This window comes from Hemitrygon akajei, chromosome 6 (genome assembly GCF_048418815.1).
Source record: "Hemitrygon akajei chromosome 6, sHemAka1.3, whole genome shotgun sequence".
NCBI classification, from domain to species: Eukaryota; Metazoa; Chordata; class Chondrichthyes; order Myliobatiformes; family Dasyatidae; genus Hemitrygon; species Hemitrygon akajei.
The window spans coordinates 103,255,572-103,274,303 of record NC_133129.1 but is presented as its reverse complement, the minus strand read 5'-3'; the positions used below and the strand labels follow the sequence as shown (position 1 = coordinate 103,274,303).

The 18,732-nt window shown below is 44.3% G+C and overlaps 1 protein-coding gene across 3 annotated transcripts in view; it reads right to left on the bottom strand.

Moving 5' to 3' along the window:
- Positions 1-18,732, bottom strand: part of LOC140729370 (disks large homolog 4) — a 731,896-nt gene that overhangs the window by 706,808 nt on the left and 6,356 nt on the right. For all 3 annotated transcript variants that reach the window (XM_073049034.1, XM_073049035.1, XM_073049036.1), the window contains exon 3: positions 8,771-8,844. In XM_073049034.1, the coding sequence (XP_072905135.1) occupies positions 8,771-8,844 (74 nt within the window). The remainder of the gene's footprint in view (positions 1-8,770; positions 8,845-18,732) is intronic.

Genomic DNA, 18,732 nt, shown 5'->3' with positions numbered 1-18,732 from the left:
TAAAATATTGAAAGACCTAGATGGAGTGGATGTGGAGAGTATGTTTCCAATAATGGTAGAGTCCAGGAGCAGAGGGCACAGCCTTAGAATAGAAGGCAGAGATAAGAAGGAATTTCTTTAGCCAGAATCTGAGAAGAGATTGTATGGGGAGAGTATAAAATGGGATTAATGCAGGATGTGTAAATGGGTGCATGTCGGCCATCATGGGCTGAAAGGCCTGCTTCTGGACATTACAGCCCTATGAGTCATTGGTTCTACAATACTTTAGGACACTGTAGTTATGAAAAGTGCAGGTTCTTGAACTTTTACAACCAAATAAATATTTCTGAAATGCCCTGTGTGAGAGAAAGGAGACAGCTGCCAAGAGAAACATTGTCCAGATATTTATCACAATGTTAATTGTGGAAAAACTGCAGAGCATAGATTATATGATGCATTTAATTATGGGTGGCTGTTACGGGCAGCACAATGGGACAGCTAGTAGAGCCACTGCCTCACGGCCCCAGAGACCCAAGTTCAGTGTTGTTGGTGTAGAATTTACACAATTCCTCTAAGATCATGTGGGTTTCCACAGGTTTGATTTCCTCCCACACCCTAGAGACGTGCAGTTTTGAACACCGCTGTAAATTACCCTAAGATGTAGGTGAGTGGCAGAATCTGAGAAGAGATTGTATGGAGAGAGTACAAAAATGGAATTAATGCAAAATGTGTAAATGAGTGCTTGGTACGGAAACTGCACTGCAGCGGGCAGATGGGCTCTACCACAGCTAGTTAAAGCTACCCAGTGCATCTCCAGCACTAGCCTACCCACCATCAAGGCTGTATGCACAGAGAGTTACTGAAAAAAGGCCAGCAATATCATAAAGGGTCACACCCATCCTGTTCATGGAGTAACACACACAAAATCCTGAAAACCTCAGCAGGCCAAGTGGCATCTATGGAAAAGAGTACACAGCCGATGTTTCAGGTTGAGACCCATCCTGAAGAGTCTCACCCAAAATGTTGACCGTTTATTCTTTTTCATAGATGCTGCATAGCCCGCTGAGTTCCTCCAGCATTTTGTGAGTATTGCTTTGACTTCCAACATCTGCAGATTTTCTCATGTTTGCTGCTCATGGAGTGATTGTTCTACTCCCATCAGGGAAGAGGTTATGCAGCTTCGACACCAAAACTACTAAACTCAAAAACAGTTACTTCTAGGTGTATAAACTAATCTCATGTATTTATATTTATTGTGTTATTTTGTTTTTTATGCTCATTGTTCTTTCTTTATGCTGCATCAGATCTGGAGCAATCATTCTCCTTTACCCTTGTGTACTGAAGAATGACAATAAACAATGTTGATGGGCAGCATGGGTTCAGTGGGCTGAAAGGGCTGCTCTGTGCTTTACAACTCTATGAATCATTGGTCTTGCAATACTTTGGGACCCTTGTAGTTATGAAAGGTGTGAGCTCTTGATATTTCTGAAATGTCATCACTGGAGCAGCATCATCATTATCATGTCCGTGTCGTTTGCCATAGGCGATCATGGTCTTCATGATTATGATTATTTCTGTCAAATTTTTCTACAGAAGTGGTTTGCCATTGCCTTCTTCTGGACAGTGTCTTTGCAAGACAGGTGATTCCAGCCACTTTTAGTACTCTTCAGAGACTGTCTGCCTGGTGTCAGTGGTGTCATAACCAGGACTTGTGATATGCACCTGCTGCTCATACAACCATCCACCCCCTGCCCCCATGGCTTCACGCGACCCTGATCGGGGAGGCTAAGCGGGAGCTACACCTTGCCCAAGGGTGACCTGCAGGCTAGCAGAGGGGAGGAGCATCTCACACATTCTTTGATAGAGAAGTACCTCTATCCTGCCACCCATATGGGGTAGCATAGGAATGGCTAAGTCTCAGCAAGCTCCTGCTGTATGCTTGGGTTCATTGCCTTGCTGGAAAACAAATCTTCTCCCAAGTTGCAGTTCTCTTGCAGACTACATCAGATTTTCCTCCAGCATTTCCCTGTACTTTGCTGCAATCATTTTACCAACTGCCTTCACAAGTTATCATGTGAATAGTCAGAGGCTTTTTCCCAGGGTTGAAATGACTAACACGAGAGGGCACTGATTTAAGGTGCTTGGAAGTAGGTACAAAGGGGATGTCAGGGATAAGTTTTGTGTTTTGTTTTTTTTTTTTTTTTTACACAGAGAGTGGTGACTGCATGGAATGGGCTGCCAGCAGCAGTGGTGGAGGTACTTACAATAGGGTCTTTTAAGAGGCTCCTGGCTACATACATGGAGCCTAGAAAAATAAAGAGCTATGGATAACCCTAGGTAATTTCTGAAGTAAGTACATGTTCGGCACAACATTGTGGGCCAAAAGGCCTGTATTGTGCTGTAGGTTTTCTCTGTTTCTATGTTTCCAGGGGCCGCTGCAGTGAAGCACCCCCACAACATGATGTAGCCACCACCATGCTTCACGGTAGGGACTGTGCATTTTTGATGATATACAGTGTTTGGCTTATGCCAAGCATAGCGTTTAGTCTAGTTGCTCAATTTTGGTTTAATCAGACCATAGTTTTCCAGTTGACTTCAGAGTCTCCCACATGTCTTCTGGCAAACTCTAGCCGAGATTTCATGTGAATTATTTTCAACAGTGGCTTTCTCTTTGCCACTTTCCCATAAAGCTGGAACTGGTGAAGCACCTGGGCAACAGATGCATGTGCAGTCTCTCCCATCTCAGCCATTGAATATTGTAACCCCTCCAGAGTTGTCATAGGTCTCTTGATGGCCTCCCTCACTAATCCTTTTCTTGTATGGTCACTCAGTTTTTGAGGACAGCCTGCACTAGGCAGCTTTACAGCTGTGTCATTTCCTTATGATTGAATTCACTGCACTCCAAAGTACTTGGAAATCTTCTTGTATTCATCTCCTGATCTGTGCTTTTCAATAACCTCTTCACAGAGTTCCTTGGAATATTTTTTTGTCTTCATGGTGTTTTCCAGGATATTGACTCACCAACAGTTGGACCTTTCTGATACAATCGATTGAAGCACCTTGACTGTATATAGTGATCTCCATTTAACTAATAATGTGAGTTCTAAAACCAATTACCTGCACCAGTGATGACTTGGTTCATCATATGAAAGGGTGTGAATGCTTATGCAATCAATTATTTTGCATTTTATATTTGTAATTAACTTAGATAACTTTGTAGAGATCTGTCTTCACTTTGACCTGAAAGAGTCTTTTTCTGTTGATCAGTGACAAAAAAAGCCAATGTGATTCAATGTTGTAAAACAATAAAACATAAAAACTTTCAAGAGGGGAGTGAATACTTTTTTATAACTGTGCTCAATGGTGGGGAGAGCTTCACCTGTGATGGACTGGGTCATATTCTCTATTTTTTGTAGGATTTTTCATTCAATGGCATTGTGTTTCCATAACAGGCAGTGATAAGCTAATCAAACTCACACATGCTTAGAAGTTTGTCAAAGTTCTAGATGATATGTCTAATCATCACAAAATTCTACCTATCAAGTCACCTCTCATCCTCCATCACTCCAAGAAGAAAAGGCCAAGTTCACTCAACCTATTCTTATAAGGCATGCGCTCCAATCCAACATCCTTGTAAATCTCCTCTGCACTCTCTCTATAGTATCCACATCCTTCCTGTAGTGAGATGACCAGAACTGAACACAGTACTCTAAGTGGAGTCTAACTAACGTCTTATATAGCTGTAACATTACTTCATGGCTCTTGAACTCAATCCTATGGTTAATGAAGACCAACACACCATGCGCCTTCTTAACAACACTGTCAACCTGCGCAGCAGCTTTAAGTGTCCTATAGACACAGACTCCAAGATCTCGTTGATCCTCCACACTGCCAAGAGTCTTACCATTAATATTATATATTGTCTTCAAATTTGACCTACCGAAATGAACCACTTCACACTTATCTGGGTTGAACTCCATCTGCCACTTCTCAGTACAGTTCTGCATCCTATCAATGTTCCACTGTAACCTCTGTTGACCCTCTAGACTATCCACAAGACCCACAAGTTTTGTGTCATCAGCAAACTTACTAACCCACCCTCTACTTCCTCATCCAAGTCATTTATAAAAATTACAAAGAGGAGGGGTCCCAGAACGGATCCCTGCGGAGTACCACTGGTCATCATCCTCCATGCAGAATACAAATCATCTACAATTACTCTTTGCCTTCTGTGGTCAAGCCTATTCTGGATCCAAAAGGCAAGGTCTCCTTGGATCCCATGCCTCATTACTTTCTGAATGAGCCTTGCATGGGGGACTTTATCAAATGCCTTACTGAAATCCATATACACTACATCCAGGGCTCTACCTTCATCAATGTGCTTTGTTACATCTTCAAAGAATTAATCAGGTTCGTAAGGCATGACCTGCCCTTGACAAAGCCATGCTGACTATCCCTAATCAGATTATATTTCTCCAAATGCTCATAAATCCTGCCTCTCAGGATCTTCTACAACAACTTGCCCACCACTGAAGTAAGACTCACTGGTCTATAATTTTCTGGGTTATCTCTACTCCTTTTCTTGAATAAGGGAACAACATTTGCAACCTTCCAATCCTCTGATACTTCTCCCATCCCTATTGATAATGCAAAGATCATCACCAGAGGCTCAGCAATCTCCTCCCTTGCTTCCTACAGTAGCTATATCGCATCTGGTCCCAAAGACTTATCTAACTTCATACCTTTCAAAAGTTCCAACACATCCTCTTTCTTAACGTCAAAACACTCAAGCATTTCAGTCCACTGTAGGTCATCCCCACAATTACCAAGGTCCTTTTCACTGAAGCAAAGTATTCATTAAATACCTCTGCTATCTCCTCCGGCTCCATGCACGTGTTTCCACTTTCACTGCTGATTGGTCTTATTCTCACACAGCTCATCCTCTTGCTCTTCACATACTTATAGAATGCCTTGGGGTTTTCCTTAATTGTGCTTGCTAAGGCCTTCTCATGGCCCCTTCTAGCTCTCTTAATTTAATTCTTGATCTCTTTCCTGGCACCCTTGTAATTGTCTAGAGTTCTAACTGTATCTACTTTCTCGAACCTTTTGTAAACTTTTCTTCTTAATCAGATTTTCTACATCCTTTGTACACCATGGTTCTTTTACCCTACTATCCTTTCCATATCTCAATGGAACATACCTATGCAGAAAGCCATTCAAATGTTCCCTGAACATTTGCTACATTTCTGCAGTGCATTTCCCTGAGAACATCTGCTCCCAATTTATGTTCCTAAGTTCCTGCCTAAAAACACCATATTTTCCCATCCCAATTAAATGTTTTCCCAATTTGTCTGCTCCAATCCCTCTCCAGCACCATTGTAAAGGATCACCATCATTTGTAAAGGAGTTATGATCACCATCTCAAAAATGCTCTCGTATCAAGTGATCTGACAACTGACCAGGTTCATTTCCCAATACCAGCCTCTCCTCTAGTTGGCTTATCTACATATTCTGTCAGGAAACCTTCCTGAACTCACCTAACAAACTCCACCCCATCTAAACCCCTTGATATAAGGATATGCCAGTCAATATTAGGAAAGTTAAAATCACCCATCACAACAACCCTATTATTATTGCACTGTTCCAGAATCTGCCTCCCTATCAGTTCCTCAATGTCGCTGTTACTATTGGGGGGATCTATAAACAACACCCAGTAGAGTTATTACCCCCTTTCTGTTTCTGACTTCCACCCACAATGACTCGGTAGACAGTCCCTCCAAGACTTCCTCCTTTTCTGCAGGTGTGATACTATCCACTCCCCCACATCTTTTGCCTCCCTCCCCGTCCTTTTCGAAACATCTAAAGCCCAGCACACTCAGCAGCCATTCCTGCCCCTGAGACACCCAAGTCTCTGTAATGGCCACAACGTCATAGTTCCATTGATCCACACTCTAAGTTCATCTGCCTTGTTTATGATATTCCTTGTATTAAAATAGACACATCTCAACTGAATTGAATCGACTTTATTTCTTACATCCTTCACATACATGAGTAAAAATCTTTACGTTATGTCTCCATCTAAATATGCAATGTGCAATCATAGTAATTTATAATAGAGTCAGTGCAATATAGAGTACACTCAAATCAGTGGGTTCATCGGTCTGATGACCTGGTGGAAGAAGCTGTCCCGGAGCCTGTTGGTCCTGTCTTTTATGCTGTGGTACTGTTTCCTGGATGGTAGCAGCTGGAACAGTTTGTGGTTGGGGTGACTTGGGAAGCTCTTTTTACACACCTGTCCTTATTAAGGTCCTGAATCATGGAAAGTTCACAACAACAGATGCATTGGGGTGTCCACTCTCTGCAAAGTCCTGCGATTAAGGGAGGTACAGTTCCCATACCAGGCAGTGATGCAGCCAGTCAGGATGCTCTCAATTGTGCCCCTGTAGAAAGTTCTTAGGATTTGGGGGCCTATACCAAACTTCCTCAACCATCTGAGGTGAAAGAGGCACTGTTGTGCCTTTTTCACCACACAGATGGTGTGTACAGACCACGTGAGGTCCTCGGTGATATGGATGCTGAGGAACTTAAAGCTGTTTACCCTCTCTACCTCAGATCCATTTATGTCAATAGCGTTTAGCCCGTCTCCATTCCTCCTGTAATCCACAACCAGCTCCTTAGTTTTTGCGACATTGAGTGTGCACCAACAACCCCATCCTGTGTCTCTTCACTTCAGTTCCCATCCCTCTGCAAATCTAGTTTTAACCCACCCCAATGGTATTAGCAAACCTCCCTCCCAGACGTTGGTTCTGCTCCAGTTCAGGTGCAACCCCTCCCACTTGTACAGGCCACCCTTTCCCCAGAAAAGGTTCCAATGATCCAAGAGCTTGAAACAAGTGCTATTGGTCTGGCTGCTGCTGTCACACCTTCAGAAGTATCCTGTTGCTGAGGGGAATGGTCACAGGGGGACCCTGCACCGACTTCCTTCTCCCTTTACCTCTCTCGGTGTTCACCTATCTACTCCCTGAATTCTGCACTCTGTGAAACACAGAAAGCAGCAATTCCTCATGTCCCTCCGATACAGCAGTCTTGTACTTAGGTCCTCAGTATTGTTCTCCAGCAATTGTACATTTGCTAACAAGATGCTGGATAGAGGAACTTTCATTGCTTGGCACTTCAGCCTGGCTTGGAGTCTTACTCTCCTCTCTCTTGGCTATGTTTATGTACCTACATCCGCTTAAAGATGCCATACCTTCATGCTTGAGAGTTGTCTGCTGAGTCTTTCAGAAGAGCGTGTTCATTAAGACAGTTCAATAGTATATTACTTAAAGGGAAATTACAGGTTGTAGATTGCAGTGAATGTAACTCAGAAGAGCTATATTTATATGTTTTGTTAACAGCAAATTTATGGACCCCAAGATCCCCATTCCTCCATAGTGCTAAGAATCCTGCCATTAACCCTGTATTCTACCTTCAAATTCAACCTTCCAAAGTGAATCACCATACACTTTGCCAGGTTGAATTCTGTCTGCCACCTCTCAGCCCAGCTTTGCATCCTGTCATTCATTTCTTTTGGTAATGTGAGAGACGATTCTGCGGTTCCTATTTATGCCATCACTTTTCACTTGATACCATACCATTATGCTACTTAATCCCACCTGCCCTTTTTTTCTGGCCTTGCCTCTTACTCTGCATCTTAAAGCCCATTCTGTTTAGTTCTTTTTAAAACTGAAATGTTAACTCCATTTCCCTCTGCACAAATGCTGACTAAATTTGCAGAGGGAAGTTTCCACATGAAGGAGAAATCATAACTTGAGACCAGTAGCTCTGATAAATCTGACTGGGAATTCAGAAAAATTCTCTTTCCCAGAGGGAAGCCGAACTTACAAAAGGGAAAGACCAAGGTGAACAGTGGTAATGATCAAAGGGGAGCTAGATAGTCAACCGAGGAAGAAACAAACTGAAAATGGACATGGGGGAGAATGGTATGAGGCAGAAATGGAGGGTCAGAGCAGAGGGGTTGAATAATCCACTTCTCTGCTGGTTTTACAATGAAATGCTTAACATTTCTAATAACATCCTGATAGTATCTTGACTGGTTGCATCACAGCCTGGTATGGAAGCACCAATGCCCAGGAGTGGACAAGTCCACAGAAAGTAGCAGATGTGGCTCAGTCCTTCTAGGGCAAAGTCCTTCCCACCATTTAGCACATTTACAAGGAACAGCATCACAGGAAAGCAGCATCTGTCAAAGACCTCCACCATCCAGCCCATGATCTCTTTTTGCTACTACCATCAAGAAGGGCCTTAGGTCCCGCACCACAAGGTTCAGGAACAGTTATTATCCTACAACAAACAGTCTCTTGTACTGGTGAGGATAGCTTCACTCAGCTCAACACTGAACTAATTCCACAACCTACAAAGTCACTTTCAACTCATGCTTTCCATATTATTTATTATTTGTACAATTTGTCTTCATTTCTACATTTGCTGTTTGTAGTCTTTGTTTATATATAGCCTTCATAATTTCTAACGTACTTATTTTCCTGCAAGAAAATGAATCTGAGGGAAGTATACGGTGACATATACGTATTTTGACAATAAATTGATTTTGACTTTGATAATTTCTTTACAAATCTGCTTGAAGAATTGGACAAGTACTCTGGTAAGAGCTCATCACTGACTTAGTCATATCTCAATACCTGTCTCATGGAACAGAACACTAGAGATCAATGGTTTAGGCACCACGATCCAGAAACTCCAAACACACAGATCCACAACACACATTTCCTACCTTAAGATGCATCTTCTTGGGACAACACTGGGCTGGCTGGCTTTCCAGGGACACTTCATAAGATTGCTGAATATCTGTCAAAAACACCAAAGAGTAAATCATCAAAATACACTCATTGCTGGTTGGACCCAAATTTCAGGCAGGAGAACAACTAGTATAGGTCTATCCTATTGAGACCAGCACAGATAGAACCCACTTTCTCACAGACAGTCATGGTTAATGTGCTCACCTGACACTCTGCCATGAGCCACAATCCCAACCCCAGGATCAATGACAGAGTGATCCTTCCTAGCCTCCTCTGATTGGTGACAGTGGACAGTGACCTCACCCCATACAAGACATCAGACCACAAGACAGCCCCACCATTCCAGAGCCAAGTTCTGAGGTAGCGAGAGAGAGAATTCTCCTCTTACCCTGTCATAAGCACCAGTGTCAATATTTACAAAACTTTCCACTGGCTACTTCAGGCAGGTGGGGCTCATCAGCCTTGGATGGCAGCCCACCTAGAAGGAAAACTCTGATTTTAAATCTCTTCCTTATGGCCAGACCCATCCACAGGGAAGGCTTCGAGAGTAAACCCTGAGGAAGAAATCAGGAGCTGGGGTCCCTAAGGCACTTTGATGTTATTTACAACTTCACTCTGACAACTTCTGTGATGACACTGGTGCCAAGATGTATTGGTACTTGCCTTTCCCTTGGACTACATCAGTGACGTGGAGAGATGGAACCCGCTGCGTGGGCAACAGCCGGTTCTTCAAATCTTCCCACCCAGGCTTGCACCCTGGAGAGGACACAGTCCACTATAGGTGCAAACCCATAATCATCTAGGATTGATGGTTCACCACTACTCCACTGACTATAAAAGCTCCCAAGTGGTACCAGGGTGAGGCTGCATCCAAGATTGCTTCCGCACCCAAGGTACTCAAAGCAGCCACTGCGAGACAGCAGGCACTAGGAAAATTATCTATGACCCTTCATAATTTTGTACACCTCTATCAGGTCACCCCTTTGTATCTTTTACTTGAGGGAAAACAATCCCATCACAGGATGCACGTGAAGAGGGGAAGGGGATGGATCAGAACTATTATCACTGACACTCAATGGCAACTTTATTCAGTACTTCCTGTACCTAATAAAGTGGTCACTGTATATGTTTGTGGTCTTCTTCTGCTGTAGCCCATCAAGTATATGTTGTGTACTCAGAATGCTCTTCTGCACAGCACTGTTGTAACGCGAGGTTATCTGAGTTACTATCGCTTTTCTAGCAGCTTGAACCAGTCTGGCCATTCTCCTATAACCTCTTCATTAACAAGACTTTTTTGCCCACAGAACTGCCACTTCTTGGATGTTTTATGTTTTTCGTACCATTTTCTGTAAATTCTCAAGACTGTTGTGTGTGAAAATCCCAGGAGATCTGCAGTTTCTGAGATACTCAAACCACCCCATCTGGCACCAACAGTCATTCCATGATCGTAGTCACTTAGATTACATTTCTTCCCCACTTTGATGTTTGGTCTGAACAACAACTGAACCTCTTGACCATGTTTGCATGCTTATATACAGCAAGTTGCTGATTAGATACTTAGATACTTGAATTAAGAAGTAGATATACAGGTGTAAAAATGGCCAGTGAGTGTATATTGTGAAATTTGTTGCTTTGTGGCAGCAGTGCAGGGCAGTACATAATAAAAAATATTATAAGTTACAATAATATATTTAAATAAATAAGCAGTGCAAAAAGGAGTAAAATAGCAACATTGTGTTCATTGTGATGGCAGAGGGGAAGAAGCAAGTTCAAGTTTATTGTTATTCACCCGCCATCTATACCACCAAATGAAACAACATTCCTCCAGACCAAGGTGCACAACACATCGCATATAACTCACACAAAACACAAAATAATTATTACCACAAATAAATTAACAAACAGTAAAATATATTCCAGATGATTGTCATTTAGCATAAGATGCATTTACAACACAAGTCAAGAAGTTAACAGTAGAACACCATTGGTTCTTTATATAGGGTGAGACTTGGGTGATGGCAGCAAGTTCAATAATCCCACAGCCTGGGGGAAGAAGCACCTTCCCATCCTAATAACCATATAACCATATAACAATCACAGCACGGAAACAGGCCATTCCGGCCCTCCTAGTCCGTGCCGAACTCTTAATCTCACCTAGTCCCACCTACCCGCACTCAGCCCATAACCCTCCACTCCTTTCCTGTCCATATACCTATCCAATTTTACCTTAAATGACACAACTGAACTGGCCTCTACTACTTCTACAGGAAGCTCATTCCACACAGCTATCACTCTCTGAGTAAAGAAATACCCCCTCGTGTTTCCCTTAAACTTTTGCCCCCTAACTCTCAAATCATGTCCTCTCGTTTGAATCTCCCCTACTCTCAATAGAAATAGCCTATTCACGTCAACTCTATCTATCCCTCTCAACATTTTAAATACCTCGATCAAATCCCCCCTCAACCTTCTACGCTCCAATGAATAGAGACCTAACTTGTTCTACCTTCCTCTGTAACTTAAGTGCTGAAACCCAGATAACATCCTAGTAAATCGTCTCTGCACTCTCTCTAATTTATTGATATCTTTCCTATAATTCGGTGACCAGAACTGTACACAATATTCCAAATTTGGCCTTACCAATGCCTTGTACAATTTTAACATTACATCCCAACTTCTGTACTCAATGCTCTGATTTATAAAGGCCAGCGTTCCAAAAGCCTTCTTCACCACCCTATCTACATGAGACTCCACCTTCAGGGAACTATGCACTGTTATTCCTAGATCTCTCTGTTCCACTGCATTCCTCAATGCCCTACCATTTACCCTGTATGTTCTATTTGGATTATTCCTGCCAAAATGTAGAACCTCACACTTCTCAGCATTAAACTCCATCTGCCAACGTTCAGCCCATTCTTCTAACTGGCATAAATCTCCCTGCAAGCTTTGAAAACCCACCTCATTATCCACAACACCTCCTACCTTAGTATCATCAGCATACTTACTAATCCAATTTACCACCCCATCATCCAGATCATTTATGTATATTACAAACAACATTGGGCCCAAAACAGATCCCTGAGGCACCCCGCTAGTCACCGGCCTCCATCCCAATAAACAATTATCCACCACTACTCTCTGGCATCTCCCATCTAGCCACTGTTGAATCCATTTTATTACTCCAGCATTAATATCTAACGACTGAACCTTCTTAACTAACCTAAATAGAAACAGTCCATGTAACCTAATAGTCCTACTCCTAATGCTATGGTACCTCTTGCCTGATGGTAGGGGTGTTAAAGAGATTGCAGGACATATGGGTGGGATCTTTGACAATGCTAAGCGACTTGCGGCACAGCACTCCTGATAAATATCTCAGATGAGTAAAAAAGAGACCACAATGATCCCCTCATTTGTCCTTGCAAAACAAAGGAGCTGGTTGTGAATTACAGGAAAAATGGAGACAGGCATCAATGGATCAGGGGTTGAGGGGGGTAAACAGCTTTAAGTTCATCAGCATCCACATCACCTCAAAGGTTGAGGAAGTTTGATATAGGCCCCCAAATCCTAAGAACTTTCTACAGGAGCACAATTGAGAGCATCCTGACTGGCTGCATCACTACCTGGTATGGGAACTGTACCTCCCTCAATCGCAGGACTCTGCAGAGAGTGGTGCGAACAGCCCAGCGCATCTGTAGATGTGAACTTCCCACTATTCAGGACATTTACAGAGATGGGTACATAAAAAGGGCCTAAAGGATCATTGGGGACCTGAGTCACCCCAACCACAAACTGTTCCAGCTGCTACTATCCGGGAAACAGTACTGCAGCATAAATCCAGGACCAGCAGGCTCTGGGACAGCTTCTTCCACCAGGCCATCAAACTGATTAACTCATGCTGATATGAGTGTATTTCTATATTACATGGACTGTTCTATTTATTATAAATTACTATGATTGCACATTTAGCTGGAGACATAACGTAAAGATTTTTACTCCTCATGTATGTGAAGGATGTAAGAAATAACGTCAATTCAATTCAGTCTTCTGCAAGGTCTTGCAGTCAGGTGCCTTGCAATTCCAGTACCAGACAGTGATACAAAAAGTCAGGACACTCTTAATGGTGCTCCTGTAATAATTAGTTAGAATGGGGGTGGGGGGGGGGGGGGGAGTTGTTTGGAAGCTTCTCACCTCATTCTCCTCAGGAAGTGGAAGTGGTGCTGTGCTTTTTTGACTAAAGAGGTGGTGTTCATGGGCCAGGTGAGATCATCCACTGTGTGCACTCCTAAAGCAGTTTCTTAAACATTGAGTATTGGGGGTGGTTCAGACTCCTGTACCTCCTCCCTGATGATTATAATGAGAAGAGGGGATGTCTTAGGTGATGGGTGTCCTCATGATGGGTACCACCTTCTTGAGGCACTGCCTTTTGAAGATGTCCTTGATGGTGGGGAGGTGGTGGAGCTGCCCCTTTTAAAAAGGGCAGCTACATCACCACTTGCCCGAGGTGAAACAGTTGGCATGGAGATTGAAGCATCTTCTTTTGCATGCTCCATCACTTTCAGATGTAGCACCACACCATGCTATAAGTCCAGAAGATGAGGTATGCTGTCCCTGAAAGTAGACAATGAATTCAAAGATCCAAAGTACATTTGTTATCAAAGAATAAATAAAATTATACACCTTCAGCCGATTTTGCTTACAGGCAGTCAGAAAGTAAGAAACCCGAAGAACCCAATTATAAAAAAGACCATAACCACTGAGAAGTGAAAGGGTGAAAAAACATCTATCATGCGAAGAATGGAAGTAAATGACAGTATTCCAAACCAGACAGGGTCCTTAGATCCGCTCCCTGGAGCAGCCCGAGTTGTAGGCCCAAGCCTTGATCTCAGTTCAACATACTAGCAGGGCAAAAGCTCTGCAAAACTCGCACAGCCAACAGCCGTCAGAGAGAGGAATGAACATTGTGAGACAGCAACTGAAATCAGCTTGACCCTTGCCTGTGGTCCTGACACGTGGACTTTCCAGTCTACCTAGGCTGGCATTTAAATTGTCCAAGCACTGGCTAGTGCCTTACTCTGGGACCTAGGCCCTGGCACAGCATCACACCCAGCCCCAGCGCAGCCCAATGTGGTTTTCAATCTCACCAAATCGACTCAGCGCTTGGAACAATCCAACTCACAACCAAGTTAGGTGGACGGGTATCAAAACTCTTCTGGAACTGACTCCTCTCGACGGCTCCTCAGTAGAGATCATTAAGAGCACCAAATTTCTTGGTGTTCGCCTGGTGGAAAATCTCACCTGGTCCCTCAACACCAGCTCCATAGCAAAGAAAGCCCAGCAGCGTCTCTACTTTCTGCGATTGCTGAGGAAAGTCCATCTCCCACCCCCCATCCTCATCACATTCTACAGGGGTTGTATTGAGAGCATCCTGAGCAGCTGCATCGCTGCCTGGTTCAGGAATTGCACCATCTCAGATCACAAGACCCTGCAGTGGATAGTGAGATCATTGGGGTCTCTCTTCCCGCCATTACAGACATTTACACCACACGCTGCATCCGCAAAGCAAATAGCATTATGAAGGACCCCATGCACCCCTCATACAAACTCTTCTCCCTTCACTGAAGCATTCGGGCTCTCACGACCAGACTATATAACAGTTTCTTCCCCCAAGCCATCAGACTCCTCAATACCCAGAGTCTGGACTGACACCAACTTACTGCCCTCCACTGTGCCTATTGTCTTGTTTATTATTTATTGTAATGCCTGCACTGTTTTGTGCACTTTATGCAGTCCTGGGTAGGTCTGTAGTCCAGTGTAGTTTTTTTGTGTGTTGTTTTACGTAGTTCAGTGTAGTTTTTGTATTGTTTCATGTAGCCCCATGGTCCTGAAAAACATTGTCTCATTTTTGCTATGTACTGTACCAGCAGTTATGGTTGAAATGACAATAAAAGTGACTTGACTTGACTTGAGATACAAACTCTGCAACCCCCATCTTGAACATGTTGCATTTTGGCTTTGCATAACACCAGTATGGCTTACCCTTTGAATCAGCTTTGCCTCCGCTTGCATCTTCATTATTTGCAGTGATAGTTACCCACAGTTTACCTCAGAAAAGGTGTTATTAGTAACGTTTTAGTCATATTTCTTATCCGTAAGCTGCACACAACTTCAGTAGCTGCATCCTGAAACCAAAATAGTTCCTCTCTGCCATCTCAGTGTCTGTAGCTGTGCTTCCAGTGACAGATTGGGAATTGGGGTAATCCCATGCCTCACCTTCCAAAACGGGGAATGGGGATAAAGGACTACAAAGGGTATTTGATAAAGTTACAGTGAGTCCCATCAATGGTGAGCTCCTCAGGAAATGAATCATAGCCTTCCTGTATGCTTGAGGCTGCCATCATGGCTGAGGGACTATTGGCCTTATTGATGCATTTACACAAACCTTTCTGCTTGGGAGGCATAGCTGTTGATCACAGTTTCAATGTGTACTTAACAAATAAATAAATCTAATGGTGACATGAAACATGGTGTATGGCAACTGTTTTTGCCCAAAGCTTCAAGAAACTGCAGAGAGCTGAAGACACAGCTCAACACATCACAGGCACCAGCCTCCCGTCCATGGACTCTGTCTATACTTCTTGCAGCCTCCAAAACAGCCCCTCCTATCCTGGACATTCTGTCTCCTTCTCCCTTCCATTATACAGAAGACACAAAAAACTTGAAAATACATACCACCAAGCTTAAGGACCACTGCTGTCCTACTATTAAAAAGACCTTTGAACAGTTGTTAAAGATGAACTCTCGATGGCACAATTCTCCTCGTCATAGCCCGAGCCCTCCATGGCCTCTGGCTATCAGCAATGTATTTACTTTGTGACTGGAACACTATATTCTGCAGTGTCATTGCTTTTCCCTTGTACTAGCTCAATGTACCTATATTGTGAAATTATCTGTATCAAGTGCTGAAAACTAAGTTTTTCACTATCTCAGTATGTGACAATAATACAGTGGTCCCCAACCACAGGCCATGGACCGGTACTGGGCCGCAAAGCATGTGCTACTGGGCCGCCAGGAAACGATATGATTTGGCGATATGAAACCATGTGAGTCAGCTGCACCTTTCCTCATTCCCTGTCACGCCCACTGTTGAACTTGAATGCACACGAGGTCATTACACACGCAAAGTCATTACCCACGCGAGGTCATCAGTCGCCTAAACATATTGAAACACTAGCGCCAGGGATCACTGGTTGGCCACGGGTAACCGGCCGCCTCACTCAGCCAGTGAGAAGTGTCGTTGCTACCGCCTGGAGCACGGACAGATGGGTGCCACCTCTAAACCTGTTGACCACACCGAATGTTCGTGGGGAACCCGGGTGCTACAATATTCGCAGACGACCTAATTCGGGCTCAGGGTTTCGTAAGTAGCAGAGCAGCTACCTCACCATGATCTACTGAAAGTCATCTCTTAAGTCAAACTTTTGTCGGCCGATAGATCCTACTTACCTACAAGGGGGGAGGGCAGGCGCCGTCGCACTCCTCACTCGGTCAGTTGCTCTCTCTAGACTGCAACTGCCGCAGCCCCGATACGGGGACCTCCGGCCTTTACCTTGTCCTCTCACTGGTGTGTTGCAATGATTTTCTATGTTCATATGAGGAAAATATGCTCTGGGTGTTTAATATTAAATTTGTTAGCTAACCCCTTTTAGAAACGAAATTGAGTGAATTAGCCACTTATAAGTGACTTATAGTTGACTTATCACCTATATTCCAGTTGTGATTAACACAACCCCTCCCCCATCAGCCGGTCCGCAAGAATATTGTCAATATTAAACCAGCTGGTGACCCCTGCAATAATAAATCAAAATGAATACATCAAGCCCTGCCACCAGAGATGGCAGACTGACTGTAGATATCAGTAACCACACCCTTCTCGCTGAAATAGTAACAAAAGTGTCTGCAAATGGAGTTGGAAAAGGAAAAGGAAAGCCATGTGTCTTACAACATCCCTGAAGGGGGCACTTCAGCAACAAAGGTACCCATACCCAGATCAGAATCAGAATCAGGTTTATTAGCAACGGCATGTGCCGTGAAATTTGTTGACTTAGCAGCAGCAGTGCAAAGCAATACATACTCTGGGGGGGGGGGGAGAGAGGGGGGGGAGAGAGGGGGGGGAGAGGGGGGGGGAGAGGGGGGGAGAGAGGGGGAGAGAGGGGGGGAGAGAGGGGGGGAGAGAGGGGGGGAGAGAGGGGGGGAGAGGGGGGGGAGAGGGGGGGGAGAGGGGGAGAGAGGGGGGGAGAGAGGGGGGAGAGAGGGGGAGAGAGAGGGGAGAGAGGGAGAGAGAGGGGAGAGAGAGGGGAGAGAGAGGGGGGAGAGAGGGGGGGGAGAGAGGGGGGGAGAGAGGGGGGGAGAGAGGGGGGGAGAGAGGGGGGGGAGAGAGGGGGGGAGAGAGGGGGGGAGAGAGGGGGGGAGAGAGGGGGGGAGAGAGGGGGGGAGAGAGGGGGGAGGGGGGGAGAGAGGGGGGGGAGAGAGGGGGGGGGAGAGAGGGGGGGGAGAGAGGGGGGGAGAGGGGGGAGAGAGGGGGGAGAGAGGGGGAGAGAGGGAGAGAGAGGGGAGAGAGAGGGGAGAGGAGAGGGGAGAGAGGGGAGAGGGAGAGGAGGGAGAGGGGGAGAGAGGGTAATAATAAAGTAAAACATAATAAATAAACAAGTAAATCAATTACATATATTGAATAGATTATTAAAAAATATGCAAAAACAGAAATACTGTATATTAAAAAAGTGAGGTAGTGTGCCTTCAGGCTTCTGTATCTCCTACCCTGATGGTAACAGTGAGAAAAGGGTATGCCCTGGGTGCTGGAGGTCCTTAATAATGGACGCTGCCTGAGACACCGCTCCCTAAAGATGTCCTGGGGTACTTTGTAGGCTAGTGCCCAAGATGGAGCTGACTAGATTTACAACCTTCTGCAGCTTCTTTCGGTCCTGTGCCCCACCATACCAGACAGTGATGCAGCCTGTCAGAATGCTCTCCATGGTACAACCAAAGAAGTTTTTGAGTGTATTTGTTGACATGCCAAATCACTTCAAACTCCTAATAAAGTATAAGCCGCATTTTTTCCTTCTTTATGACTACATCAATACGTTGGGACCAGGTTAGATTCTCAGAGATCACTCTCTCCACTTCTGATCCCTCTATAAGGATTGGTACGTGTTCCTTCGTCTTACCCTTCCAGAAGTCCACAATCAGCTCTTTCTTCTTACGCTGAGTGCCAGGTTGTTGCTGTGGCACCATTCCACTAGTCTACTGAAAATTACCTAATCCTTTCTAAAGTTCAAGTTATGTTCAGCAGCACTGCCCCAGCCTGGGTGCAGGTTGAGATTAGTAGAGGTGGAAGAAGGAATGTTTTGTTTCAAGCTTGATGACAACATTCTAAGTCTTCCTACAGAGTCTGAAAAACTCAACCCCTGCAATGTCATAGACTCCTTCTTCCATCTCTGTGTCTAAATATCAGCCTTATGAAATACATTTTAAGGGGAAGTTCATCTTTAATCTTGAAACCTCTTCTTTCCACCAGAAGTAGATAGGATCCAACCAAACTTTCTCTCCCCAGCTCTGGCCCCAGTGTACACCACAGATTAGAGTCAAGTGTGTTCAATCATCAAACAACCAATCCCTGCTTCACCCAGCTCTGAAAATGCATGAAGGGACAGAGGGGCTTTACTCTCTATTTAACACTTGCCTTGTTGAGACAGCACAAAGGATATGTTACATAAATGAAGGAGTGGGACTGAGGGTGTACAGCTGTTGGAGTTGCTGACTTTTCCATAGAAGACTGTAATCAAAGACTCCACAGGGATTCCAGTGCTCTGATTTTATAAGCAGACCTTTGGTATCCTCAGGAGTCAGGGAGGGGAAGGTTGTAAGGGAGTTCATAGAACTT